The 25,173-nt window shown below is 28.3% G+C and overlaps 3 protein-coding genes and 1 long non-coding RNA gene across 8 annotated transcripts; 2 read left to right on the forward strand and 2 right to left on the reverse strand.

Moving 5' to 3' along the window:
- Positions 1-188: 188 nt before the first annotated feature.
- LOC114121870 (UPF0235 protein C15orf40 homolog) lies at positions 189-10,574 on the reverse strand. 2 transcript variants are annotated; one of them, XM_050204729.1, is made up of 4 exons: positions 10,481-10,574; positions 1,811-2,020; positions 1,380-1,507; positions 189-376 (listed from the first exon to the last, which is right to left on the reverse strand). In XM_050204729.1, exons 2-4 carry the CDS (start codon positions 1,992-1,994, stop codon positions 278-280), a joined length of 411 nt encoding a protein of 136 aa, XP_050060686.1. In that variant the 5' UTR covers positions 1,995-2,020; positions 10,481-10,574; the 3' UTR covers positions 189-277. The 2 variants fall into 2 exon arrangements, with proteins under 2 accessions (XP_050060686.1, XP_050060687.1); XM_050204730.1 differs by lacking the exon at positions 10,481-10,574 and adding an exon at positions 2,404-2,508.
- Positions 2,620-6,234, forward strand: LOC126551450 (uncharacterized). Its single transcript, XR_007605352.1, has 5 exons — positions 2,620-2,891; positions 2,999-3,024; positions 3,548-3,647; positions 5,890-5,983; positions 6,121-6,234. It is a non-coding gene; the product is annotated as an uncharacterized LOC126551450 (long non-coding RNA).
- On the reverse strand, positions 4,297-8,103 carry LOC126551448 (uncharacterized). Of its 2 annotated transcripts, none has more exons than XM_050204719.1 (10): positions 7,178-8,103; positions 6,880-7,110; positions 6,617-6,797; positions 6,291-6,549; positions 5,832-6,218; positions 5,385-5,767; positions 5,201-5,322; positions 4,970-5,107; positions 4,749-4,901; positions 4,297-4,649 (listed from the first exon to the last, which is right to left on the reverse strand). In XM_050204719.1, the coding sequence occupies exons 1-10, from the start codon at positions 7,388-7,390 to the stop codon at positions 4,446-4,448; spliced, it is 2,271 nt and encodes a 756-aa protein (XP_050060676.1). In that variant the 5' UTR covers positions 7,391-8,103; the 3' UTR covers positions 4,297-4,445. The 2 variants fall into 2 exon arrangements, with proteins under 2 accessions (XP_050060676.1, XP_050060677.1); XM_050204720.1 differs by having other exon boundaries at positions 4,298-4,521.
- Positions 9,565-23,450, forward strand: LOC126551449 (ring canal kelch homolog). 3 transcript variants are annotated; one of them, XM_050204722.1, is made up of 12 exons: positions 9,565-9,773; positions 13,775-13,830; positions 19,799-20,031; positions 20,103-20,331; positions 20,409-20,584; positions 20,648-20,744; positions 21,635-21,791; positions 21,873-21,976; positions 22,037-22,321; positions 22,393-22,557; positions 22,620-22,869; positions 22,944-23,450. In XM_050204722.1, the coding sequence occupies exons 1-12, from the start codon at positions 9,668-9,670 to the stop codon at positions 23,111-23,113; spliced, it is 2,028 nt and encodes a 675-aa protein (XP_050060679.1). In that variant the 5' UTR covers positions 9,565-9,667; the 3' UTR covers positions 23,114-23,450. The 3 variants fall into 3 exon arrangements, with proteins under 3 accessions (XP_050060679.1, XP_050060678.1, XP_050060680.1); XM_050204721.1 differs by having other exon boundaries at positions 9,570-9,773; positions 22,941-23,450; XM_050204723.1 differs by lacking the exons at positions 9,565-9,773; positions 13,775-13,830 and adding an exon at positions 19,623-19,747 and having other exon boundaries at positions 22,941-23,450.
- Positions 23,451-25,173: the final 1,723 nt, after the last annotated feature.

Here is a 25,173-nt window from a genome sequence, read left to right on the forward strand (position 1 = left end):
AGTCTTCTTTTATAAAATGTATTACTGACAACTGTTATTTAGTAATTTGGCTTTGGCAGCCCTCAAATAAGACTTCCAAGGCAAGCGCCCTGGTTTGCCCCCCTCCCTAGATGTAGTCCTGAATACCAGTTTACCAACAGTGTCCCCATTTCAATTATATTTTCTGAAAAATAAAAGTGTATAGTAGGTTAAGGATTTTAACACTTTCTTTATTATTAAATTTTCTTATATAGTTATTTTAACATCCATTTTAAGTTCATCATATCCTTTATTCCTGTTAATGATTTTCTTTGATTTCTTGGTTAATTTTTTCAGTGATGCCTTCTATGCCTAATGAAGTTTGCACAACTAAAATTTTATTTCTCGATCTTGAACCCTAAAGTACATATTTTTAGAACTATTAATAATATTAAAATAATAATTATTAACACTATTTCCTAATATGCAGTCTACTGTAATTTTGTGATCTACCAAAGATAAAATGCTCACACTGGTATTTTATACCATTTTATCTCTGTACTTCCCAACAAAATTTGGCTTCCTAACGCCTATCATCAATATCAATATGACTTGAGACTAATAATTAAAGGTAATCTATATCGCCAATCATAAGCAAGCTATGTTGAGATGAGAGTTTACTATAAGCTAAAAAATAATTTAGATGGTATAGTGTTGTAGTGGTGTATACAACTAAATAGTATAATTTAGTAATTTATAATTAATTACATTTTTTTTTCTATTCTTAAAATGCATAATTTTTTTATATATAAAATATAGGTTAATAGGCCACATATTATACTGTAATTTTTAATAAGATGGACTACATACATTGATAGACCACATATAGGGAGATGGCACTCAATTAAAAATGTCATTAAGTTAAAACAATTAAAAATAGTACTTTTCGATATTATCATATGCCTGTACATAAAATAAGTTTTCTCATTAGTTTATCAATTAAATGTGTTTAAATGTAGGAATAAAGGACAATTCTCCATCGTACATTTTTTCAAATATTTTTTAAAAATTTTTATGAATATGAATATGAAATTATTATATATTTATAATTATGGTATTACTTTTGATTTTAAATTTTAATAAATGTAATGTACAATGATCAATCAACAATCAACTATCGATCTAATTAGTAATATTAATGGAAATATTTAGAAATGTATTCTATTTTATTTAAACTATTACACATTAAGACAAAAAATAAATAATTTTATACTTAAATACTTTTTAATAAATATAGTGGTAGAGAGAACTAATCTATCTTTTATCAACTAAAAATGGTCCAATTACCTAATATAGATGCTACTAACATATCTGAATAAATGTTCAAATAACTAATAAATAAACAAAAGAAATAAACTTACTCGGTCTAAACTTAAATCACTTTTTCTCAAACCCAATACTTTTGAAAGATATTTTATTAATTCTGCATTGGCTTCACCATCAGTTGGGGGAGCATTTATCTGAACACCAACTCCGTCAGAACATATATCTTTATACATATATATGAAAAAAAAACTATATAAATTAAAAAACATAATACACAATCTTTTGATTTTTTAAATACATGGTGTACACCCACTTAATTGGGACCTTGTATTATATATTAGTTTGAGTTTATTATTAGATGCTGAAATGTTTGATTCATGCTAACAATGCAAAATGATTATTAATTTTGCTAAAAAATTATTAATATATAATATGAAAAAATTCAATTTAAAATAAAATGTTTGGTTATTACAATAATTGGTAAAATTTACATATTTTTTAATACTATAGTAATAGTATAAAGTACCTGTTATGTTATTATTTTTAGCACCCGGTTTGGCATTTATTTTAATAACAACACTTCCCGATTTATCAACTGTTATAGGTCCAGTCTGAATGGTCTCTAATTTTCCTTGAACTTGTTTTGTATTTTTCTTAGGCATATTTTTTATTATTTTTGAAGAAAATAAAATAGCATTAAAAAGTCTCATTTATTTGGTCCATATAATTTCTAAAACTAAATACTAAAAAAATATGAATTATTTACATTAATTTTGTTAAAAATTAAAAATTAACTATTAAAACAACTTTGATATAATGATGTAGACAAAAATAACTAAAAAATCAACTAAAATTTAAATTATTTTCTTGAACAATCTTGATAGTTGATAAATCAAATATTAGTGATAAAAATATTGATAAATAGATTATACTGTGATTATACTATTTATACCACAGGATAAAGATGGTTAGACAATTTTAACATGGAAATGTCTACTTTTCTCAATTTCTCATAGACCTTATTATTAATTATTATTATTATTGTAACATAGGGTCTATGGCGGTCTATGGTCTATCCAAGAACATTAGAGTAAGGACACCGATCATAGCCGACCGTACCGAAAAAACTACGATTGGATCATCGCAGGAAAAAAATTTTTGTGATCCATGATGTCAAAAATGTCCACCAGAGTGAATTACGTCTAGTCCACGGCTATAGATAATATGGTTGCCCGTCGACCCGAGATTCTCATACTTGAAAAGTGTCTACCAATATGAATCTTTGCTTATCAGGATTAAACAGCTGAAAATTCAAGCACTAGCGCTTGCCCGTGATAGTGACAATATACGCAACTACAATTTTATATGTAGCAGTTAGCGGGCGGGAGACGGGACTACGGGAGTGCTTATTGGATAATTATTTATAGCCGTGGTTGGAACTAGGGTCTAGGATCATTCAATTCTAGATAGGTATTGAATAAACTAAAATGAACTTAATAAATAATATACTACTTTATAAAGAAATTAATATAAATAATAAAATGCTTAAAAAATATTTACATATTAGCATATTTTATATTAAGAATACCCACCTAAAATAAAAAAAGGTAAGTACTTAATAGTGTTATATAATACTATTTATTAACTTCTAACCAATTTTGATAGTTTTTTTTTTGTTTTATTAATTTTTTTGTTATTTTGGTTCTGTTGATAGCTGTGTTGACGCATTCTCATGATCAGGTAATATGAACACATATCCATTAATATATCTGTTCGATGTTCAGTGCATGGAAAATCCAAAGTTACATTTTGACTTAAAAAATGTTCAAAAGCATCTTCAAAAACATTAGGAGTATCAGCAAATTTAGCAAATGATAACTCTAATAATTTGAATATTTTAAAAATGTTATTGTTTGGATGTGTCAGGTAGCCTCTATTTTTTATATTAACGAGATCAGCTTCAGGCCCAGTTTGAGAGGTATTTAAATTCTTTAAATGTGTTTTACATAATTCACATTTACTCTGGGCTACTAAACGTTTTGATATATACCTATAAATATATATTAATTATAAAAATAATAGATTGAAACTTGATTTGTTAAAAACTATCTACGTAAATTAGTTATAAAAAATACCCAGCAAGATAATACACTAAACAATCAAAAACAATGGAGTCTGAATAATTGTGTTCTAAAAAGATGTCATCAGCTTCCGACAATAGTGTTTATTTTTAGTTTTAATTTTTCAATTTTATTTATTCTAGCTGGTGTATTTGTTGAATCATTGATTATTTCTTTCAAGTCCGCAATAGTAATCATTGGAATATTGTCTAAAGAAATTTGTATAATTAAGTATTTTTCTAGGTAAGTTTATTTTTCATATTCCTACAGTATATTATTTTCTTTTGCAAAAACATTTACCTTCAAAAATTGTACAATTACCACTTTTAGGGGGTTTTATCAATGAATACATGGACAACATTCTATAAAGCTGGAGGAATGTTGGGGTTGAAGGGTGGTCGTTTGGTCCAGCTACCTGCCGTATGATGCCAAAAAATTTCTGAAATGTTATAATGGTTTAGCTCTCATTGTTTAACATGATAGTAAAGAAAAAATGTCATCTTAAAATATACTTCTAAACAATCCTGGTTTAGTTTGGTAGTCATAACATATTTATAGTTGCATTCATTTAATAAATAGTCAACAAGGTCCATTGTTGACTTCAATGTTATTTTGAGACCATCAGCTGTCATTTGTGTTAAAAAATCATTTTTTGTGATTAATTGATTTTTTAAATTTGATTCCCATTCATTAATAAATGCAAAAGCTTCTTTTAAAACCTATTTAAAAAAAAAAAAAAAAAGCTGCTGTGTATTTGGTACTAATACTATTACTACTTATTTTAATACACAATATCTACAAAGTCTAGGAATAAAAACTAATTAAACAATAGTTAGTTAAATTAATTATAAACATTTAATACATACACAATTCATTAATTTGACAATAGGCATATTTTCTTTTTAGTTGTCTTATTACATATATACATATATTTAATAACATACATTATTTATACACCATGCATCACATGTAACATAAATTACAAAAACTATAACATGTAAAAGCCAAATTCGAAACATATATTTTAGCAAAGGACACAAATCACGAATCACAAACATTCATTATAAGAACCTCTATATCATTGCTATTTTTCTTGATTCCTTCTGCTGGATATTTCCTGTTTAGTGAATCAAACATATTATTTATGAAAACAGTAAATTTGACTGTTTCATCAGTATCAATGAAATTACCAACATTCTTTTTTTTATAAAATTCAATAGCAGAGGCCATTGACATACTAAACAACTAAAAAACAATATTATTATTTTGATTAAAGTATTTTATAGATTTCTAACTTGAAATAAAAAGGTATTGTTTTGCTTAAATATAATTTAATTTACCCACCTGTGCTGCATACTTAACTTTCATCTTTGATAAGTTATTAAGTTCAAAGTGATTTTTATTAATTTTTGGACAGGCTTTTGTAAGGGAATTAGCTTCTATTTTATAAACATTCTGGTAGTGCTCCCATTTTATTGGAGTTTTTGAAGGATGTACCTATAGTTAAAGAAGACATAAGTCCAAGTTTGTACTACATTTAATTTACTTAAGAATTTAGAACTTACTAATAATTGTTTTTTTTCATACAAACGGTTACGTATTGTCTTTAAAAGGTGAGGTGTATCTGAAAATACAAACACCTTCCTACTGCTGTCGTATGGATTTTCAAAATAATTTTTAAAATTTTCTGAATTTGGACATATCTAATTTTATAAATTAAAATAATATACATGCAAAATAATACATAATTTGGTAATATTAATCATTAAACCTATTATAGAATATATTTTATTTACCCCTAGTAAATTCCACATTGTCCTATTAGTTGTTGCACCATCTGATGTAAGACCAACTACTTGACCACCGGCATTTTCCATAAGTAAAATAGCTCTTATTACGAGTTTTGCTAAATCTACTCCTGTTAAGTACATATTATTTTTTAAAGTTATTAATTTTTTTTAGATATTTTATAGTATTAACCTTTAACAGTTCCATGTGATGCGAAAACGGCAATTGGCTGAACAAAATTATCAGCTAAACTTTGCCACATTAAGACTAAAGCGTGATTGGCCTTTTGTGAACTATTAGTATTATTCAATTCTTCTCCGAAATCTTCCAGTCCCATATATGTTAAAGTTCGACTATTTACACATATATTTTCTCTTAAAAAAATCTCATCGAGTACTATTACTCCTTGTTTCTGTTGTTCTGATTTTAAATCAAATTTCTTTTTCAGAAGCTTAAAAAAATTATTATCAAACCCACACCCAATTTCTACAGCAAGTAAATGTTTTCTGATTGTATTTACACAGGGCAGGGGCAAAATATTTTGGTCTCTTAAAAACTTATAACCACTAGGGGATCTGAAATTAAAAGCATAGTTAACATTAAAGCATTATTATAATAATACAATTTCTTAAATTATACCTTATTTGGAATAGCATACAAAGTAATAGCCAATTTTCACTATATTTTCTGTTTTTAGGGTTTTTCAGTTTAGCAGCTTTAAATATTTCGTGGATTAATTCAGATTGACAGTTGGGAATATCAGAATTTTGTAATACTTTATCTAGATTACAGTGAGTTATTTTCTTCATTTTATCTTTAATATTTTTTAAATGGTTTTGTAAACAGGTAATTTTTAAATGAGCTCTAGAAAATTTCTTTGTGATTGTATTTTTTGCCTTTCTTATTTTACTAATGGTTTTTTTTTTAGTTGGAGAAAAAAATGTTCTGATAGATTGGTTATTCCTTTGACGTAACTTCTCACTCTTTACAATGTACCACAAACGTTTACACCAGATACAAGTATCACTGAAAATAATTACAGTTGATTTATATTTTCAAATTTATTTCATGCTCAATGAAATACAATTTTATATTAACCTATTACTGCTGTCATCTTTAGGAAGTACTGTAATACACTTTGAATGCCACCACATCCCACATCTTTCTATTGGAATTGTGGATAATTTCACATCTCTATATTTATTTGATGGCACTGCACCTTTACATAAGCTAATTGTATCAAATATTTTAATTATCTTCTCTATTTCAGTATGATTGTCAATTTTAATATTTGAATTTACCCCAATATCTGATAACTCAATTTTTTTGTCAAAAGCATATAGAAATATGTCTGACTCTATAAATATAAAATAACATTAATTCTTATTTCAATTTGTTCATAATATATTTTATATAAAATTAACCTTCGTTTAAAATAAGTTGTTTTTCAATGCATCGCATTTGTGTAACATTTTTTGTATAAGATCCTAACTTGTGAAATGAAATTATAATCTGTTTTTGATTATTTATTATTAAAGTCTCATCAATGTCACAAAACCATTTTGTTGGTATATTTAAATTTAATAATGTTATTTTTTGTTCTACCTTTTAATCAGAAATAAAAACGTAAGTTAAGAAAAATAATACAAATTAAATCATTATATACTTTGTATAGTAGTAACAGTACCTTTAATCTTTTAGGTATTGATTCTATATTAAATAAAGGTGCATTTCTTTTTAAATTATTTATTATACCGGTATTATGAATTGTCTCAGCAATATTATTTTCTTGTGGTTTTTTTGCTGCATAACAGTGATCTATGTTTATACTGTTTATAGAAGATATTAAATTATCAGGACTATCAGGTACTGGTATAGGAATGGCTCCATTACGCAACTTGGGTATTTTTAAGCACACCTAGAAATATATACTTCTTTAAGTATACCTATATTACTGGTTTTAAAAGAAATAATTAAATACGCACTGTATATTTACTATCCCCTGTTCCAGAAACCCATGAATCAATTATGTCACTGTCTCTAAAGTGTTGACGACAAACTCTAGAATTATTATTCTGAAAATTAATTTTTAAAGCTTTCTCCCATTCATATCTTAATGAAAGGTCTTTAGGAATGTAAAAACGACTTTGTTTTAAATATTTGTCACGAAAAAGACAATTTGGTACGCAACAGGACATGTTAAAATAAAAATAAAAACACTAGAATACTAGGTACAAATTAATACATTTATTATTAATAAATAATAATATAAATTATTACATTAGTATAAATGGCATAAGTTTATTCATTGATATTATTATCTATGGCTATTAATATAAATAATACATTTGATAGTTTTTGCAAAACAATCATAGCTTTCATAGGCAAAGCACATGATTAAAGATAGCGGTAATAACTAATAAATAATTATAAATTAATAATTATTAGGAGTTCAATGTTGAAAGGGCGGGAAAAATTAAATATTTCATTGAATAGTAATTGCATTATAGTAGTCACTAGAACATAATAAGCGCTAGTGCTTGAATTTCCAGCTGTTTAATATTGATAAGTAGAGATTTGCAACGTGCTCTGATACTTATATTAAATATAATATATAAATTACTACATACCATAGCCAACAATAACCTAACATTGGGGGTGCAACAGACATTTTATGATAGGGGTGTAAAATATTACTATAATCGGATTCTAAAGGTGAGCAGGAGATTAAGTACATATTTTCTTAAACATATTAATATAAATCATCAACGGCGGCGGAGCGGCGTAATAATGCCGAACGCAGCGACAATAGTACATTGTACCAAATTATACTATGTGGCGGCATCGTTCAGGGTCAAAGACGGATCATCGCACGTATGCTTGTCACCCGGTATAAAATATTATAGGCACACAATTACCATCCGATAGAATAATAGGAATATTGTTTGACGCACGACGGCGTTCAGATAACGCAAAGCGTGGGAAGAAGCGGATGCAGGTGCAGATGACCATCAGGGATCTGAAGGTACCGCGGGAGTCCCTGGACGATATATAAGGGGGCCCAGATTAGGCACAATTCAGACGTGATCCACCAGAGTTAGCGCAAGCACCTTCACGTCACCCAGTTTAATATTTTATGTCTCCTGGACTTAGAATATTTTCACAAGTTTTATTAAATTAATTAATTGGACTTAGAATAATTTTAAATAAAAAACACTTAGAATAATTTCGAGAGTTCAATTATTTCACAAAACCTTTCCAAATCGACATCATTCAACTGATTGTACGTGGCACGTTACAGATTCATTTCAGTCGACACTTTTTGAGATTCGATGGGCAACCATATTATCTATAGCCGTGCTACCAATCATCCTAATAGCGATGTTTAGATTGATGTATCCGATCCTTTATTGTTCTTGTAATTCCAGGAAACAAAAGGTACGTTTTATTTACAGACGAGTAGCTGTCAGTGTACAGCGAATATATTCGCTGTGTTTAAATAATCAAATAATAATAATAATAATAATAATGATCACATTATTTAAACACAACGAATATATTTCGCTGTACACTGACAGTTACTCGTCTGTAAATAAAATGTACCTTTTTGTTTCCTGGAATTACAAGAACAATAAAGGATCGGATACATCAATAAAAACATCGCTATTAGGATGATTGGTAGGAAAATATGAATCGAAATGTTATCGTCATCGATCTCTTCTCTTTCAGCTTCATCATAAAAACTGCAATCATAATAAGAAATTTGATATTAATAAATATAGTTATATTTTGTCTAACGTTTTGAATTTTGATAATGTATATATTATATAGTAATATATTATATTATATATTATATATAGTAATATAATATGTATATACGTAGAGGCATAGGCGCCAACTGCATGGGTGCTCGGGGGCCTCAGCCCCCATTGAAAAGTCAAAAGATTGAGATTTGAGTTTAACTTAAAAAGAGATAGTTAAAAATATAAACATAAGTAGTCGACTTCCTGCGTCTCTACTCTTTAACCACAAATATTTAAATCATTTTTAAGGGCAAAAGTTAAGGATAATAATTAGTAAATTCGGCCCCCATTGGCATTTACAAAATCTGGTACCTATGCGTAGAGGCATTCCTCTACGCTAGTTTTTCCTTAAACACGAGTTAAATAGCAATTAATTGCAGAAGTTGGGACGTCTCCACAGGAAGAAAAACGTGCGTCTCGGTTTACCAATTATACTATAATTTATACAAAAAGTGTTAAAAATCAATCAGTGCAGGGGTTGGTATGATTGAAAAAAGATCGAGAAAATCATGACTATCAAATTTCAAGTAATGCGAATTGTTTTATCATCAAAATACTTATATAGAAAACCGTTTTTTTCGTTTTACAATTTTATAATTTCTTTACTAACTATGGACTCGAGAAACGAATGCATAGACATTGAATTATTTATAAGTACTATTGAAAACGGGAATGCATTATGGAACACTCAAACTGCTGAATATAACCTGGGAAAATATAAGTAAAATATTTTACCATAATGTTGACGATAAACCAACTGCAGAAAAAAATAACATTGGTAAGTATACTGTACATAAACTATATACCTATTATTTATTAATAATATATTAAAAAATATAATTTATTTCAGTGTAATTTTTTTTTTATATTTATGATATGTAGTGTTTTGTTGTATAATAGGTAATACTAAATTTAATATACATCAATAATTAATATTAATTTTTACTTTATCAAAAATCTATTCATGGTTTATGGACTCGAAAAAGATTTCTCAATTTTTGATTGACGCAATCAACTCGCATTAAAATAATTTTATTATCAACCCGAGGGGATCCCGTCATGACAAAACATTTCGACCATACACCAACAATTTTATTTTTTAAAAAAACTAATATACAACAACCCAAGTCGTTTAGACCTTGTACAAATAGTATATTATATTGCATTTAGGAGGCTAATCCCGCTGAGGACCCGTCTCCAAAACGTCACACCTCCATAGCCCCCACAATCGTCGCACAATCGCCTATAACGTGCGATTGTTGTACAATGTTATAATAATATGATGGGTATAGCACAGGGGTGGCCAGCGAGAAGAGACTCGCGAGCCACCAAATGTATTAATAAATATAGAAGAGCCAAAATGTAAAAAAAAAGGTCATATATTATATTTATAATACATAAATTCATATAAAAAATTTTTTTCGTAAAAATGAGATAAGATGCGAGCCGCAAAAGTCTATGTGGTATATAGCATAAATAACTCACTGATCGTACGCCGTAGCCGAAATGGTCTCGTCCGTCGCTCGGTGGTCGACTGCGGCCGAAATGGTCTCGTCCGTCGCCCGGTGGTCGACTGCGGCCGAAATGGTCCCGTCCGTCGCCCGGTGATCGACCGCGGCCGGACGGTCGTGGGGACAGCGAGTCCAGTGGACGACAGCGGGCCACGGGTCGGTCTGATCGGTGACTGCGGCGGAAATGGTCTCGTCTGTCGCCCGGTTGTCGACCGCGGCCGGACGGTCGTGGGGACAGCGAGTCCAGTGGACGACAGCGGGCCACGGACCGGTCTGATCGGTGACCGCGGCCGATGGACAGTGCAAACACGCCAATAATGCCAAACAAAAAAAAATGGAACTAAACATTATTTTTGGTTGATCTGCGTTAATGATTTTATAAAATGTATATCGTGTGTGACTCGAGAATATCGCCTTGGTGACAGAAATCAGAATACGGCTAGACTACGTCTAAAAATCATAATAATATAATAATAATAATAATAATAATAATATATTTTTTTAACTTTTTTACTTTGATAACATAACAAATCAATTTTATGAAAAACTTCTAAGTTCAATATTTTTTTTCTATAAAAAGTAAGAACAAAGTTCATGGATAGAAACAGGCTCTATATTTTTTTTCAATTCGAGATCAAAGACTAATACTTATTGCGATATTATGCACTGAATTCCGTGCATCATTAAACTTCACTTTACCTCAATTATATATGTATACCCAAAAATACCCCAAATGGTATACTTACCTACAGACTACAGAGCTACAGCCATCGATTCTCGGTAATTATTTTTACAAACTTATTTAAAAACGTATTTAATATTTAGATATATATAATAGTGTTATATAGAACTAAAAAAAAAACAATTTTAAAAACGATTTTTTTTCGAAGAAAAAAATACATATTATAATATCGATTGATTGATCATGAGTATAAATAAGTAAAAACTAAACATAAATTATAATTTATAGTTCGTACTTTGTATTCTTCGAGTGTGGTTATGTAATCGCTATATGTATTGCAAAGATCAGCGATCACTACAGTACACTTAGAGTTTTTGCAAAGGACTTCGCGGATAGCTTTTCTAATGCGTCTACGTCTACCCGACATGATCGTGAACTCGCCAGGACACAAACTATGATCAACCATCCGATAACGGCTAACTGAGTGAAAACTATTTTCGGTGACTAAGCCAGCGGATAATCAAACTAAAAACCAAATAATGTCCTATAGTTTAAAAATCAGGTCCCAGTTTATATACATATAATATTTTTCTCACTTGTAAATCAGAATCGAATTTAAAATAATTGGCCGTTATAATATACTACTTGAATTGAGCATAAAACAAATATATGAACTGATTGAATTTATAATCAGCTTATAAACCATCAATGAGATTTCCATAGATCCACTGTATTTAATTACAAATTGAAGAAGTTTTAGCATGTATTATTATTATATAATATAATAAATTACACATTTTATAAAATGAAGAATTTTTTTCATCATTCATACTTGTGAACAATATTTAATTATTTAATTATGATTTATTTTAACATTTATTATTTTATGATTTTTATTTTTTTATAACTATTTACAAAATGACAATGTTAAACTTTTTTTTAAATTTGAAACTTATTTGAAATTATTATTATAGTAACTGTAGACTTTATGTTTGTATTTACTTTGTATTGTATTATGGTTTTTTTCCTTTGGTTTTTTTTTTTTTTTTTTGGTTTTAATTATGTGCAATTATATATTTTAATAATGATTGATTAGGTCATCAAAAATTTTTTTGGCCAGTTTTTACGGATCCACCACTTTTTGTATATTTGTGTCCCTGTTTAATGATTGGTTATATTAATCACAACTTGGTTAAGTACATTTTATGTGAGATATCTTACTTTGTTTGAAGTTCTTGGTCCAAATGATCTGTGGCAAAAATAGTATACATACTCTTTAGTTAAATTTTTTTTTTTTGATGACAACTTGACATATTGGCACTCTTCTTCATCTTCTATATTTTTTTTCCATTTTTTAAAATCTGTTAATTTGTATTTAATTTAAATATACTCTTTTAGTTATTAACTTAAATTTACATAACTGATAAATTCAATTTATGAAATATTATTATAAAAATACATACATGTCCACAATAACACAAAAAGCAAAAGCCAATATTTTCAGCCAAATCACAAGAAATGTTTACAAATTTACAATGATTTATAATGTTATAATAGTTGATCATTTATAATTACAAAAGAAGAAAATTTAGTTCAAACAATAGCGTGAAAAAAATAATACTAACATCATAAAACTACATGTATTTTGCGCCAGATGCCCACGTATACAAATTAATTTTGGTATTTTGCGCCACATTTTCAACAATATTCAACTTATCAACAAAATAAAATTGACAGAAAAGGCTTAGTTTCGTCATTAAGCTATGGGTATATAAAAAGGCGAGTAAGCTAGGTATTATAAGTAGCAACTAGCTAGGTCTTTTATTTCAAAAATTATGTTACATTGTTACGTATATGGTATAGGTATAATTATTACTTATATACATTTATTTATAATTATAATATTAGTGGCGCTAATTACAATTTTATTAGGTACACGATGACACAGATTACATAATGCCTTTTTATTTAATTTTATTTGGCGCAAATATTACCATAGGTATTAAATTTTTAGATGTGGCGTAAATTACATTTTTTTTTTTTTTGTTATTTTTGGTGCAAACGCTCATATATTATATTAAATAAAATATTATATGTTTTATGAATTAAATAAGACAATGACTAAAAATTTTTTTTTATGGAAAATTATTATTATTGGATGGGTAATTTCCCAGGCCAAAATTGTTAGCCAATCCGCCGCTGCGGCTGTGCTTAAATTAATTTAATGTTCATGGTACAAACTACAAACTACAAGTAAATAATTATTAATAAATATTATACAACAAAATACATGTTTGAAGTTGTTTAGTTTTTTTTGATTTGTTTTTTTTTTTTGTTGAATCATGTCACGAAATTGTTTTGTGCCATCATGTAAAGAGGGATACCCTTCTAACAGGTCTACTAACAAGCTCTTAGAAATTCGCAACAAAACATTGTTTAAAGATCCGTGTATATTTATTAATATAAATAAATCTTTTTATACCTGAATTGTAAACTTAAGTAGCTAATTTATATTTTTGTAATTATTACAATATACCTAGTATATTGTATTTTTGTAATTTTGTTATTTTTGTAATTTTTAAATAGTGTGTGATCTAAAGAAAATAACTTGCTACCTTCAACTCAAGATTTGCTTAAAGAAGGTAGTTAAACCAAATTGTTTTCAGTATACTTGTATTTTTATTTGAATTATTTAATTTTAATACATTGTTTTTTTAGTAAAAAAAATAAAAAATGTATACATAATTACAAACCCCATTATAAGAATATTTGTTACACCCCTAATGTTTGGCTATTGTTGTCTACGGCTGTCATATAGTATGCGGTCCACCGGGGCAAATGCGTTCTACCGGCCGCTATAGGATGCGGTCTACCTGCGGTTTTTACTTAGGCTTAAGTTTATTTTTAATTGATACACTTTAATCTTTTTCTATCTCTTAGATACACTTTATCTTAATTATTTTATTATTAAGGGCATTAATAAAGGCATCATCAGTAGTTTTAACAAGATAATTTTGACTAGAGCCATTGAATGTTTTCAAAGTATGAGTAGTAGATAATAGATTATTATTGATCTGTTTAGTTATTTGACTTTTAATTCTACGTCGTAATTGTCTAGTCGATATTTGGTTCTCGGGACGAATAAAAGACCTAAACAAATTTAATTAAATATAATAACTATTAAAGAGAAAAAATATTGAAATACTATAAACCAAACTATAAATAAGTCGAGTAATATTTAAAAACAGTAAGTATTAAATTATAAGTTTGTACAAGGCAATTGACTGTAAATAACCTTCCTATATTAAATATTTTAATTAAATGTATGATCATAACTTATTCTATCCCTATGTAAAATAACCAATGTATAATGTTTTCCATAATTTATTTTAATTATTTTATTGTTATGTACACTGCCTAGTGTGTTAAGCCTATAGACTATACAGTAAGAATATACACACATTTATATTATATGAACTAGGCATGCCCAACCTTTTTCAACTTGCTGGCCATATTCAAAATGTATATTAATACTGCAAGCCGTATAGGTATATAAGTATATATACTTCATGTTTTTTTTTTTTTTATATTAATTTCATTTTTACATTTTATTGTACTTATATTGTTCTATAATCAATTTTAATAATTAAAATGTACATTATTTTGTAATTCTTAAAAGCTTATTAAAATAACCTTTTTTTTTTTAAATTTATTTTGTATTTATTTGTATTTATAATACTTATACAAATTTAATTCTTATAAAATGGCCACGGGCCAATTGGAATATTCCTGCGGACCGGATCCAGGCACGCCTGATAAATGATAGATCCCGAGTTGTACCTATGCTATTTTTTTCTAATAATATTGGCTCACAGATATTTAAAGAATATTTTATATTAGTCAATTTTTTTATAGATCTATTGATTCAACTTAAACGGCAAACTCCCAGGAACTAAAAAATAAGTACCCACAAAGTACTACCTATCTAGACTCAAATGGGAAACTCCCGGGAACTAAATAATTTGTGCCTACAAATAACTACCTGTCTAGACTCAATTGGGTAACACCTGGAACCATAATATTTAGTGCCCACTAACTACTGTCTTACGAGACTCCAGGCGCGTATCCAGGAACTTTTTATGGGGGGGGTTTCAGTTAATTTAAATTTACTTAATTGTAAAAATATAATATATTATGTTAAAACAATTAAATCGATCAATTTATTGTGTTTAAACAAATAAAAATTATTAAAAATTATTTATACAATGCATATACATATTATAATGAGAATCTGAGGGTTAAAATAGTTATCACCTAATTACAATACTAAATCAATTTTTCTTTTTCTTTTTGCCAATTCATTCAACACTTCTTCTGGATTAACTTCAATTGTCCTGTGGATATTCAGATGAGCTAATCCATTTAAACGGTTCTCTGCCATGGTATTTCTGAGATAGGTTTTCAATCGTCGTAATGTGGAAAATGACCTTTCTGCAGTAGCTGTTGTAATGGGTAAAGTTGCCACGATTTTTAAAAGTTTGTAAACATTTGGATAATAATTTTCATTACAATTATTTAGTAATTCTGATAAATTAGATGGAAGTTTAGACAAATTCTGTAGAGAAGTCCACCATAATTTATGTTCTGCAATAACTACTAAAGAAGAAAAAGATGGTAATAATTGAGAATATTTTTGTACTAAATCTGTTATGTTATTTTCAAAAGTATCTGGAATATTTTTCTCTTTAATTGGAAACAAACAATTAAAGTTCACCAATAAAGATTTATGTTTTAATAAACGATCACTTATCATTGTTATAAAATTATCTAAATATGGAATAAATATTGTCACTCGGTAATATTCCTCAAGCGTATTTGCAGGTGTATTATCTCGATGTACTTGTTTACTAACTCGACGAGGCAAAGAAATATTGATATTGGAATTCTTACAAAATATTTCTGCTCTTTCAAATATTAATTTAAATTCTTTTTCAACATTTTTTCTCATTTCTTTTAAAATATTAATAGAATTATCAGCCATATTTATAACATGAGATAAATCAAATCCAGGTGTTTGTAAAAGTTTACTTAGTGGTAAACTTACAGCAAATACTGTTGATATTATGTGTATAGTAATCTGGAATTCAAAGTTATTAATCACAAAATGCAATTGATTTGCTGACGAAGATGTATTTTTATCGACCCAACTGCTAATTTTTTCTAAAGCATCAATTACAGCATCTTGTAACTCTAGGTAAATTATTACTGAATCATGCCGCTGAACCCAACGTGTTGGACATAATTTTTTTAACTTTTGATGAGATGAAATAGGTACAATATTTTGAATAGATGTAGTTAAAATATTTTGTCTTTTTGGTGAGTTGAAAAAATTATAAATTGACTCAATACTTCCTAAACAGTTTCTTATTGAAGTAATATTACACGCGTCAGAAATAGCAAGATTTAAACTATGAGATGCACAATGTACGTATATTGCTAGTGGACATTTTTCTTGAACATAAACGTGAGCACCATGAAATACACCACTCATAGCGGCAGCACCATCATACCCTTGGCCAATCATGTATTTGCGATCTATCCCGATCAAATCAAGCGTAGCTAACAGAGTGCTAGCAAGGCCTTTTCCCGTGACATCAGTAACCGGAACAAACAGTAGAAAGTCCTCATTAATTTGACCATTATTAAAATATCTCGCACACAAAGAAAATTGTTCGATACCAGAAATATCAGATGTTTCATCTGCTAATATCGAAAAACATTTTGCTTCATTAATTTTACTGACTATTTGTTTTAAAATAATGTCCCCACATATTGAAATTATTTCATTAGCAATCATTGGACTCGTATAGGAAGCATTTTTAGAACATGTTTCTAAATGTGTTTTTAATGCTAAATCACCACTATTAGCACGAAATCTCAACAAAGAACGAAAATTTCCATCATTTTCATTAGGCTCCGTTAAATACAAGGGACCACTATCTCTATGACCTCTTAAAGAAAGATTTTGTCTGCCACAAAAAACGATTGTTTCAATGATGGGAATAAGATTTTTTCTATTTTCAATTATTTTACGTTTTATTCCCAAATCTATTTGGATATCTATAGGTTCAACTTTTTTTTCTAAAACTTGTTTGGCACATGTTCCTTTTAGAGTACAAGTTTTATGATATTCACAATTTGTATGATTATTAAATACTTCAATAGCAGATTTCCAGTTTTTAAACGGTTTCTTTACCAAACTACCAAAAGGTTGTTTACCAACACCTCCGCCCTCTCCAGCAAACAAAACACAATATTTACAGTACGCGCCATCATCTTTTTCAGAATAGACCAACCAATTCCAACGTTTTAACCAATTACGTTGAAATTTTAAATTTCTTTTACCACTACTTGGAAAGATAAAACTATCGTCTGGTACCCAAATGTCTGAAAACGTATAACACGATGACTTTTTATTGATGATCTCTCCGATATCAGTCGGTCGAAAAATTATTTCTCTTTGAATTACTTGATCGGGAATCTTATCACTATCATTTTGAGTTTTATTTAAATTGATTTCGGTATTTGGATGTTTAGTTGACATAAGTTTTTTGGACTCGGGTAAAAAAAAAGAATTGATTTTTCTAGTCTGCTTATTTGTTTGAGAATTTGCCTATAATAATAACCATTAGGAAATCAATAAAATAATATTACGTATATTATATATTATAAATATGCAAAATATTTTTATTATTTGTATTATTTTATAATTTTATATGTTATTTAAAATTAAATTTTCCAAATATCTTACCATGATGGAATGTTTAGACGTTCACAGTCTGCTTATAGATTGTCTTATTGAAATTATATCAAATTAAAATAAAACAAAATTATTTAAGAGTATAATATAATACACTAATACAAACGATATTAAATGAAGTAAAACAGTGAGGTACCAACTAGCTACAGCTGTACACAATAATGTGCTTGTGTAGTTTTGTCAAATGAGTGTCCAGCCACGAGCGCAACAGGAACCTATAAATAAACTTAGAATACAAATAACGATATCGCCGTTATCTGGACTAGACGACCGATAGCGATCCGATAGCAATTATTTGTACGCGTATAGCATGCGCGCGCGCGTGTGTGTGTGTGTGTGTGTGTCGCACTGTCGCTTGTGTATAATACGTTTATATAATCTTTTAATATGATTTCCAAGTCAAATTTAAAAAATATAAAATGTTAAAGAAAAACCTGTGTTTTATATAAAAGTTAATTTAATATATCAGGTTCATGGGGGGGGGTTCTAACCCCCAAAACCCCCCCCGTGGATACGCCACTGCGAGACTCAAATAGGTAATTCCTAGGAATCACTTTATTAGTACCCAACCATATCAACCAAAACAGGAAGTTCTGGGAAGGTCTAATTGTTTCCTGGCAGGAAGGTCCAAACAGGAACAAATCAGGAACTTAATACGAACATCCTGGGACGGTCGGTGCTATTAGGGTGATCTCCTTCCAAAGTAAAGTTATTATAAGTTATGTTTAATAAATTTAATGTAATATTATATTATACATATTATTGCAGGTATCTCATAGAAACATTGTGGCGAGGAATAAATAAATCAGATTTATTTAAAACATTTTTGAGAGATATGGCGGACGTTTTTGTATAACGTATTATATCTTATATTTATTTATATTCATTGACAACAATTTTTTTGACTAACAAATTTTTAATTTATTTATTTGCGGTAGACCGCATACTATATTCGTAAATCGCCGGTAGACCGCATACTACACTCTTAAATTCACCGGTAGACCGCATACTATATAACAGCCGTTGTCTACGGTATGGAATTTATGTATTATATTTAATATGTAGTATTAGAGCACGTTGCAGTTATGACTTCATGAGCAAAAGGGGTAGAAATGGTAGAAAAGTATATCAGTATACGAGTATACGAGTAACGAGTAATTGCGACAAAGGGGGAGCTCTTTAAAATGTGCTTTTTTAAAAAAAAACTAATACCGGGTCACCATAGTTATGCTACACTACACGTTTTGGTAGGTCCGTTTGGACCGGACGGCGGACATTATTCACAGCCATACTATACACCATGCGTTCTCAAAATTTCAAATGTTTCAATGATTTCAATATTTTATATACATTTTGACATATCGCCGAAGAGAACCGCGCCCGACCAAGCATGTTGCGTTCGATTAGCATTTAGCGACATGAATTTTCAATCTACCTATCCGGGAAAAACGTTCTAAACATTGCTAATTATAGAATGGTAGACAGGCAACGACCGGTAAAGAATTTTACTGTTAAAGAAATATTTTAATAAAGTTATCGGCGTTATCGCATTTTCGATACGTCAACGCACAGATATCTATATTATTATTATTAGTATAATATAGATATCTGTGCGTCAGCCGTCAAGTGTCAACGTGACTCATAAGTGAACAGTGTAAGACGTCAGTGTGGCACTCTGACTCTGGCTTACTGCCGTGTTTGTCTCCGTGAAAGACACGTTGTTTCTGTGTTTTATTTGCGTATGTTTTTTTTTCTAAAAAAAATTAAATTACTTATTTACATATTTTTAGGTGTTTATTATATTTTTATTTTTTGTGTTTTTCCTAATAAAACTGTTCGGCGCACCGTCTCCCGTCGGTGTACAACACTCTTTAAATATTGTGCAAATGTGGGATATGTCTATGTCTATGGAAGAGATGGATTCTATACAACAACTGAAATCCAATCAATGTAAATCTATAAATTATAAAAACAGTTCTCACAAGGACAGAGTGTTTGAAGTACTTCAATCTTTCCGCAACGAGTATGATTCAGTGTTTTTAACTGCTTAGTGCTTACTAAATAATTTCTATAATCATATATTTTTAATTATAGAAATGACATTTTTTGTGATATTATGTTACAAACAGACGACGGTATTATAGTATACGGGCATAAATATATACTGGCATCAGCTACCCCTTATTTCAAGGCTATGTTTTCTAGTTTTAGTGAAAGCAATAAAGATCGTGTTAATATAACAAAGGTAGATTCGACTATTTTAAAACTATTGATTGACTATATATATACAGGAGAAATCATGATCACTCATGAAAATGTACAGGTATAAATATATAATATTTGATTTGTTATGTATCAACGTGAATCAAATTGAATTAAATTAATTGTTTATTGCTCAAGTTTGTATTAGTAGCTGCAGATCTCTTACAGCTAGACTATGTAAAACAAGCATGTGTTGAGTTTTTACAAAAACAACTGGATCCTTCAAATTGTCTTGGTATTAAAGTATTCGCGGACTTACACAACTGTATAGAATTATGGTCTAACTGTGAAGCATTTATAAAAAACCAGTTTTTGTATGATAACTTTAATTTACTGGTTCCCTTAATACGTTATATTAAGTATAATTATTTTTTTAGAGAAGTGGTTAAGTGTGATGAGTTTCTATCATTATCTTCTGAAGAAGTGATTAAATTAATATCCTGTAATGATGTTAATGTTCCATTTGAAGAAAAAGTAAGTAATCTGAAAATTATAATTGTTTTTAATATTAGGGAAGAAATTAAACTTATCTACACATATAATGTAATCTTATATGTGGCGGTTTAAATATTAAATGATACTAACTACTTGTATATTATATCTGAATCACATAGAAATCAAAATTAAAAAAACACAGGATTGTCTCATGTGTCATGGTGTTATGTGTTTAACAATATATTAAGTATTAATCATTAATTGAGAGAATCAACTTTTAAAACATTCTAAAAACTTTGATCTAAGCAATCTTTTTAGTGGATTTTACAGGAAAAATGTATAAATTATTACATTGGTTCCAATATGCAGTTAAACAACTATAGAACTGGCGGAAGCATGCACAGTAGAATTTCTCTGTTCCTACACACCTGAAAAACAAACATTAACTATTTGATGGTTGCTCCGACAAATCATTAGATCAGTTAGTGGCTCAACCAGAGGAAGGGTTAAGGGGTTGTAACCCCTCCGTAATTTCTCCGAGGCCATAGTACTCCCTCACGTCGGTACACCTGACGATATATATTGTATTAATGTAACCCCCCCTTCCCCTCAAAAAAAAATTTTTTTTCTAGTTGCCCCACTGAGACCAGTCTTAGGATTGGTTAACAGTCAAAACAGTACACTGAATCGATGAGGACTAATAAACAGAGAAAGTATTATCATTGATAGTCCGAAAACCATATCAACATCACTCAGAGTCAATCTACGTTAACACATGCACAATAAATAGATCAACGATCATTCCACAACTAATCCTAAATTCTGTGTTGGAACAAACCTATTATTTACTTTTTTCCTATAATTGATGCTGATTTTCTATAATTACTTTTCTTGTATAATAATTAAATTTTATTTATTTATTTATTTAGGTATATGAATGTGTTATTAAATGGGTAAAACATGAATTGAATCAGAGAATACATTTATTACCCAATCTAATGGAACATGTGCGTTTGCCATTAATTTCGAAAGAGTATTTAGTAGAAAATGTAGTTAATGAACCTCTTCTAAAAAATGATCCAAAATGTATGTTTTTTGTTCTTATATCTTATAAGTAAGAGTTTATTATTGCTTAATGTATATAGTTTATTATTATTATATTTCTAGGTAAAGAATATGTATTTGAAGCATTACATTTTCAAGTAATTAAGTCAGTAAAACCTTTCTCTATTCCAGAAACGATTTGGAGTAAACCTAGACAGTTATCAAAAGTATGTATATATTTTTATTGATTTATTTTTACAATTTGTTTAATCATGTAATTTTATTAGATCGTTTTAGTGTTAAGTTGGTCTAAATCAGAGAAAAAGTTTACTACAAACTGGTATGACCCAGCAACCAACCAATTGCAGCTTGGACCAGAAATTACTAACTGCAATCAGTACCCTACTGAGTTTGTTGTAAAAGATAAATTTGTGTTTGTTATGTATCGTGGTTTTAAGATTTTTGATATGTTTGATACATCCTTAAAATCGCCCTGTTTGGTTCGCAAGCCAGATTTGTTAGTTAGTCGATCATCATTTAGAGCTTGTGTATTAAATGATTGCATATATTCTGTATGTTGTATTTATATATTACCTATTTTATGTTATAAATACTATATATTTTATATTGTATTAAATGATAGATTGGCAGCGATACTAAAAATTATTCTGATTCCCATAAAGATTTTTTAAATACTGTAGACGTTTTTAACCTCAATACTCAAAAATGGCAAATAGTATCTGAAAAAATCTCTAAGAGAAAAAACATAAGTTTTGGTGTTGGAGTGCTTAATAACTTCATATATACAGTAAAGAATTATATTATATTAACTATGTCATCCATTTTATCTAATTAATATTGTTTATGTAGGTAGGAGGTTTTAATGGTTCGACTTATTTGAAATCTGTTGAATGTTATGATCCCAGTCTTGACAAATGGTATCCAGTTGCAGAAATGTCAATTGAACGGTGTAATGTTGGTGTAGGAGTTTTAAATGGCATAATGTATGTTGTTGGTGGAGCTAATAAATTGGGAATTCATAAATGTGTTGAAGCCTTTAGTCCATATAATGGAGTTTGGACATCTATTACTGATATGAATTTGTGTCGAGAAAATCCTGGTAACTATAATAATTAATTTTTTAGAAAAATCTCCAAAAATGTAATTGATTTGAATTATTTTGTAACACAGTAGTAGTGGCTTTGGATGGTTTATTGTATGTTATTGGAGGAAATACAAATTCTAATTCTATTGAAATCTATAATCCTAAAATTAAATCCTGGTCAATGAAAACAATATCAATAAGTGGTCAAATGTTTAGAACAGTGGTCGTTAATAGACCACCACATTTAATAATCAATTAGCATACACAATATCTTTTTTAGTATTTTTTTAACTATATTAATATTTGTATTGTTTATGATAATACATTAAATAGTATTTTAAGTTTCCAAATACTTAAGATTTTGATTGTTTACTATTATTAAAATACATTTACAAGCTATAGAATTTATTAATTTTATAGTACCTTTTACCTAAATATTATATTAGACATTATATGATTGTGTAAAAGCTAATAGTGCAGTATTGTATAGAAGAATAGTATGAAATGTTTATATCTAAACCTTGAGGTTGCTATCGATATTCACAGAATTTGTGGTGTAGATATTACTTTAAAAAAATAAATGTATAATGATTATAGTGCTTGCTCTTACATATTTTTATCTATTTATAACATTATAACTAACTTTAATTACACATTAAAGTTACAATATATTAACAAATTATGTTTGAAAAGACACGATTTAAAAAAGAAACTATTTCAATGTTATAAAAAGGAAATAATCAGTACATGTGTTTGTCTTCAAAAAAGATATACGTTAGTTAACTTTTAAATTTATATCTAAATAATTATTACTAAGTTATATTTTATTATTATGTTATTTAAATATTTAACTCATATACTTAGTTTGCTATTAGTGAATTTAATAAAACATCTTATCTACCTAGTGTAATAACCCGGGCTCAGATTTTATAGCATTTGCTAATTTTTATTGGATACAGTTAAAAATAGCTGAGTAAGCTATAAATTTGTTTTGTGCACCAGAGACTCCAAATATGAAATTTTATTTTGCTATTTTTTTTTACATATTTTAAGGATTTTTAGCTTTTAGTGCTATTTTTTTAAGTTTATTGTCATTTTTGGCTAATTTGCTATATTAATATAACTTTTATGTCTATTTTCATAAAACTAATTTATATTATATGGTATGAAACAATGAATCATGACAAAATGAAAATTTTGAATGGTTGCCATACTCAAAAATTGTTTATATTTTATAGTTTAATGAATCAACTAATTCAAGTAGTATTACCTAATATTTGAAAAAAAAGTTAGTATTATAAATGTTTTATCATTTGTTTTTTTGTTGTCAATAAAAAAAAAAAAATTATTTATTAATTTTTAAATTTAAAAGTTTTTTAATTTGTGAACAAAATACAGTTTCGTTTTTGCTATTTATTGTGTTTTTAGGGCATATTATAGCGCTTATTTTAAGATTTTAAAGTGCTTATTATATCACATATTTTAGTAATTTTTAGTGGTATAAAATTCAAGCTCTGGCATAGGCGCAACTAGACTTCTAAAACAGGTAGTGCTAAGTATGTGAATGCACCATAGAGATAGTGCTTTTTGATCCGACCTATTGGTTATAAATAGCTCGTAAACAATATATTTCTCCGTAATGTATACCTTATCGTCCTTATAGTTAATTATCTAACAATATTATGAGAATATCTGTATGGAATGAATTACGATGAATTATATTATATGACTTATGACCAAATAATTAAATATTTTTCAGGAAATTTTCCATAATTTAAAAACATAACATTCATGATGTTTCAATAAAATAATAAGTTATATATAAAAAAGCGGGCAAGTGAGTACCGCTCTGCTGTACATTAGGTGCCGTATGGATCATTATTATATATTATAGGAGTGTTAAATTTGAATCCAATGATAGTTATCATTGTATACGAAAAACGATTCTGAACGAAGATGATTTGTCAGCCTAGAATATAATTTCTAGTGGTTGGTGAAAAGGTGGTTTATGTTTTAATGGCCTGAATACAACAAAATTTAAGTTCTTTTATAATAATTGTAAGCTAAACTTATGAAAAACCTTGTATTAAATTTTCAACTCTTAGCTACTTATACAAAAATTTTTATGAAATATACCTACAAAATAATTTGCAAGTATTCATAGTTTTGACGAATTTTTGTCAATATTTGAACTTCAAATGCTAATAAAAAAAAATTGTGCCTATGTATTCTTATAATTTTTTAATCACTATAAGAATAACATATGAGGAACTTTGTATTAAATTTTCAAGTATTTTGATAGGGCCAAAAAAATTTTAT

The sequence above is a fragment of the Aphis gossypii genome, chromosome 3 (assembly GCF_020184175.1).
Source record: "Aphis gossypii isolate Hap1 chromosome 3, ASM2018417v2, whole genome shotgun sequence".
In the NCBI taxonomy this organism is placed as follows: Eukaryota; Metazoa; Arthropoda; class Insecta; order Hemiptera; family Aphididae; genus Aphis; species Aphis gossypii.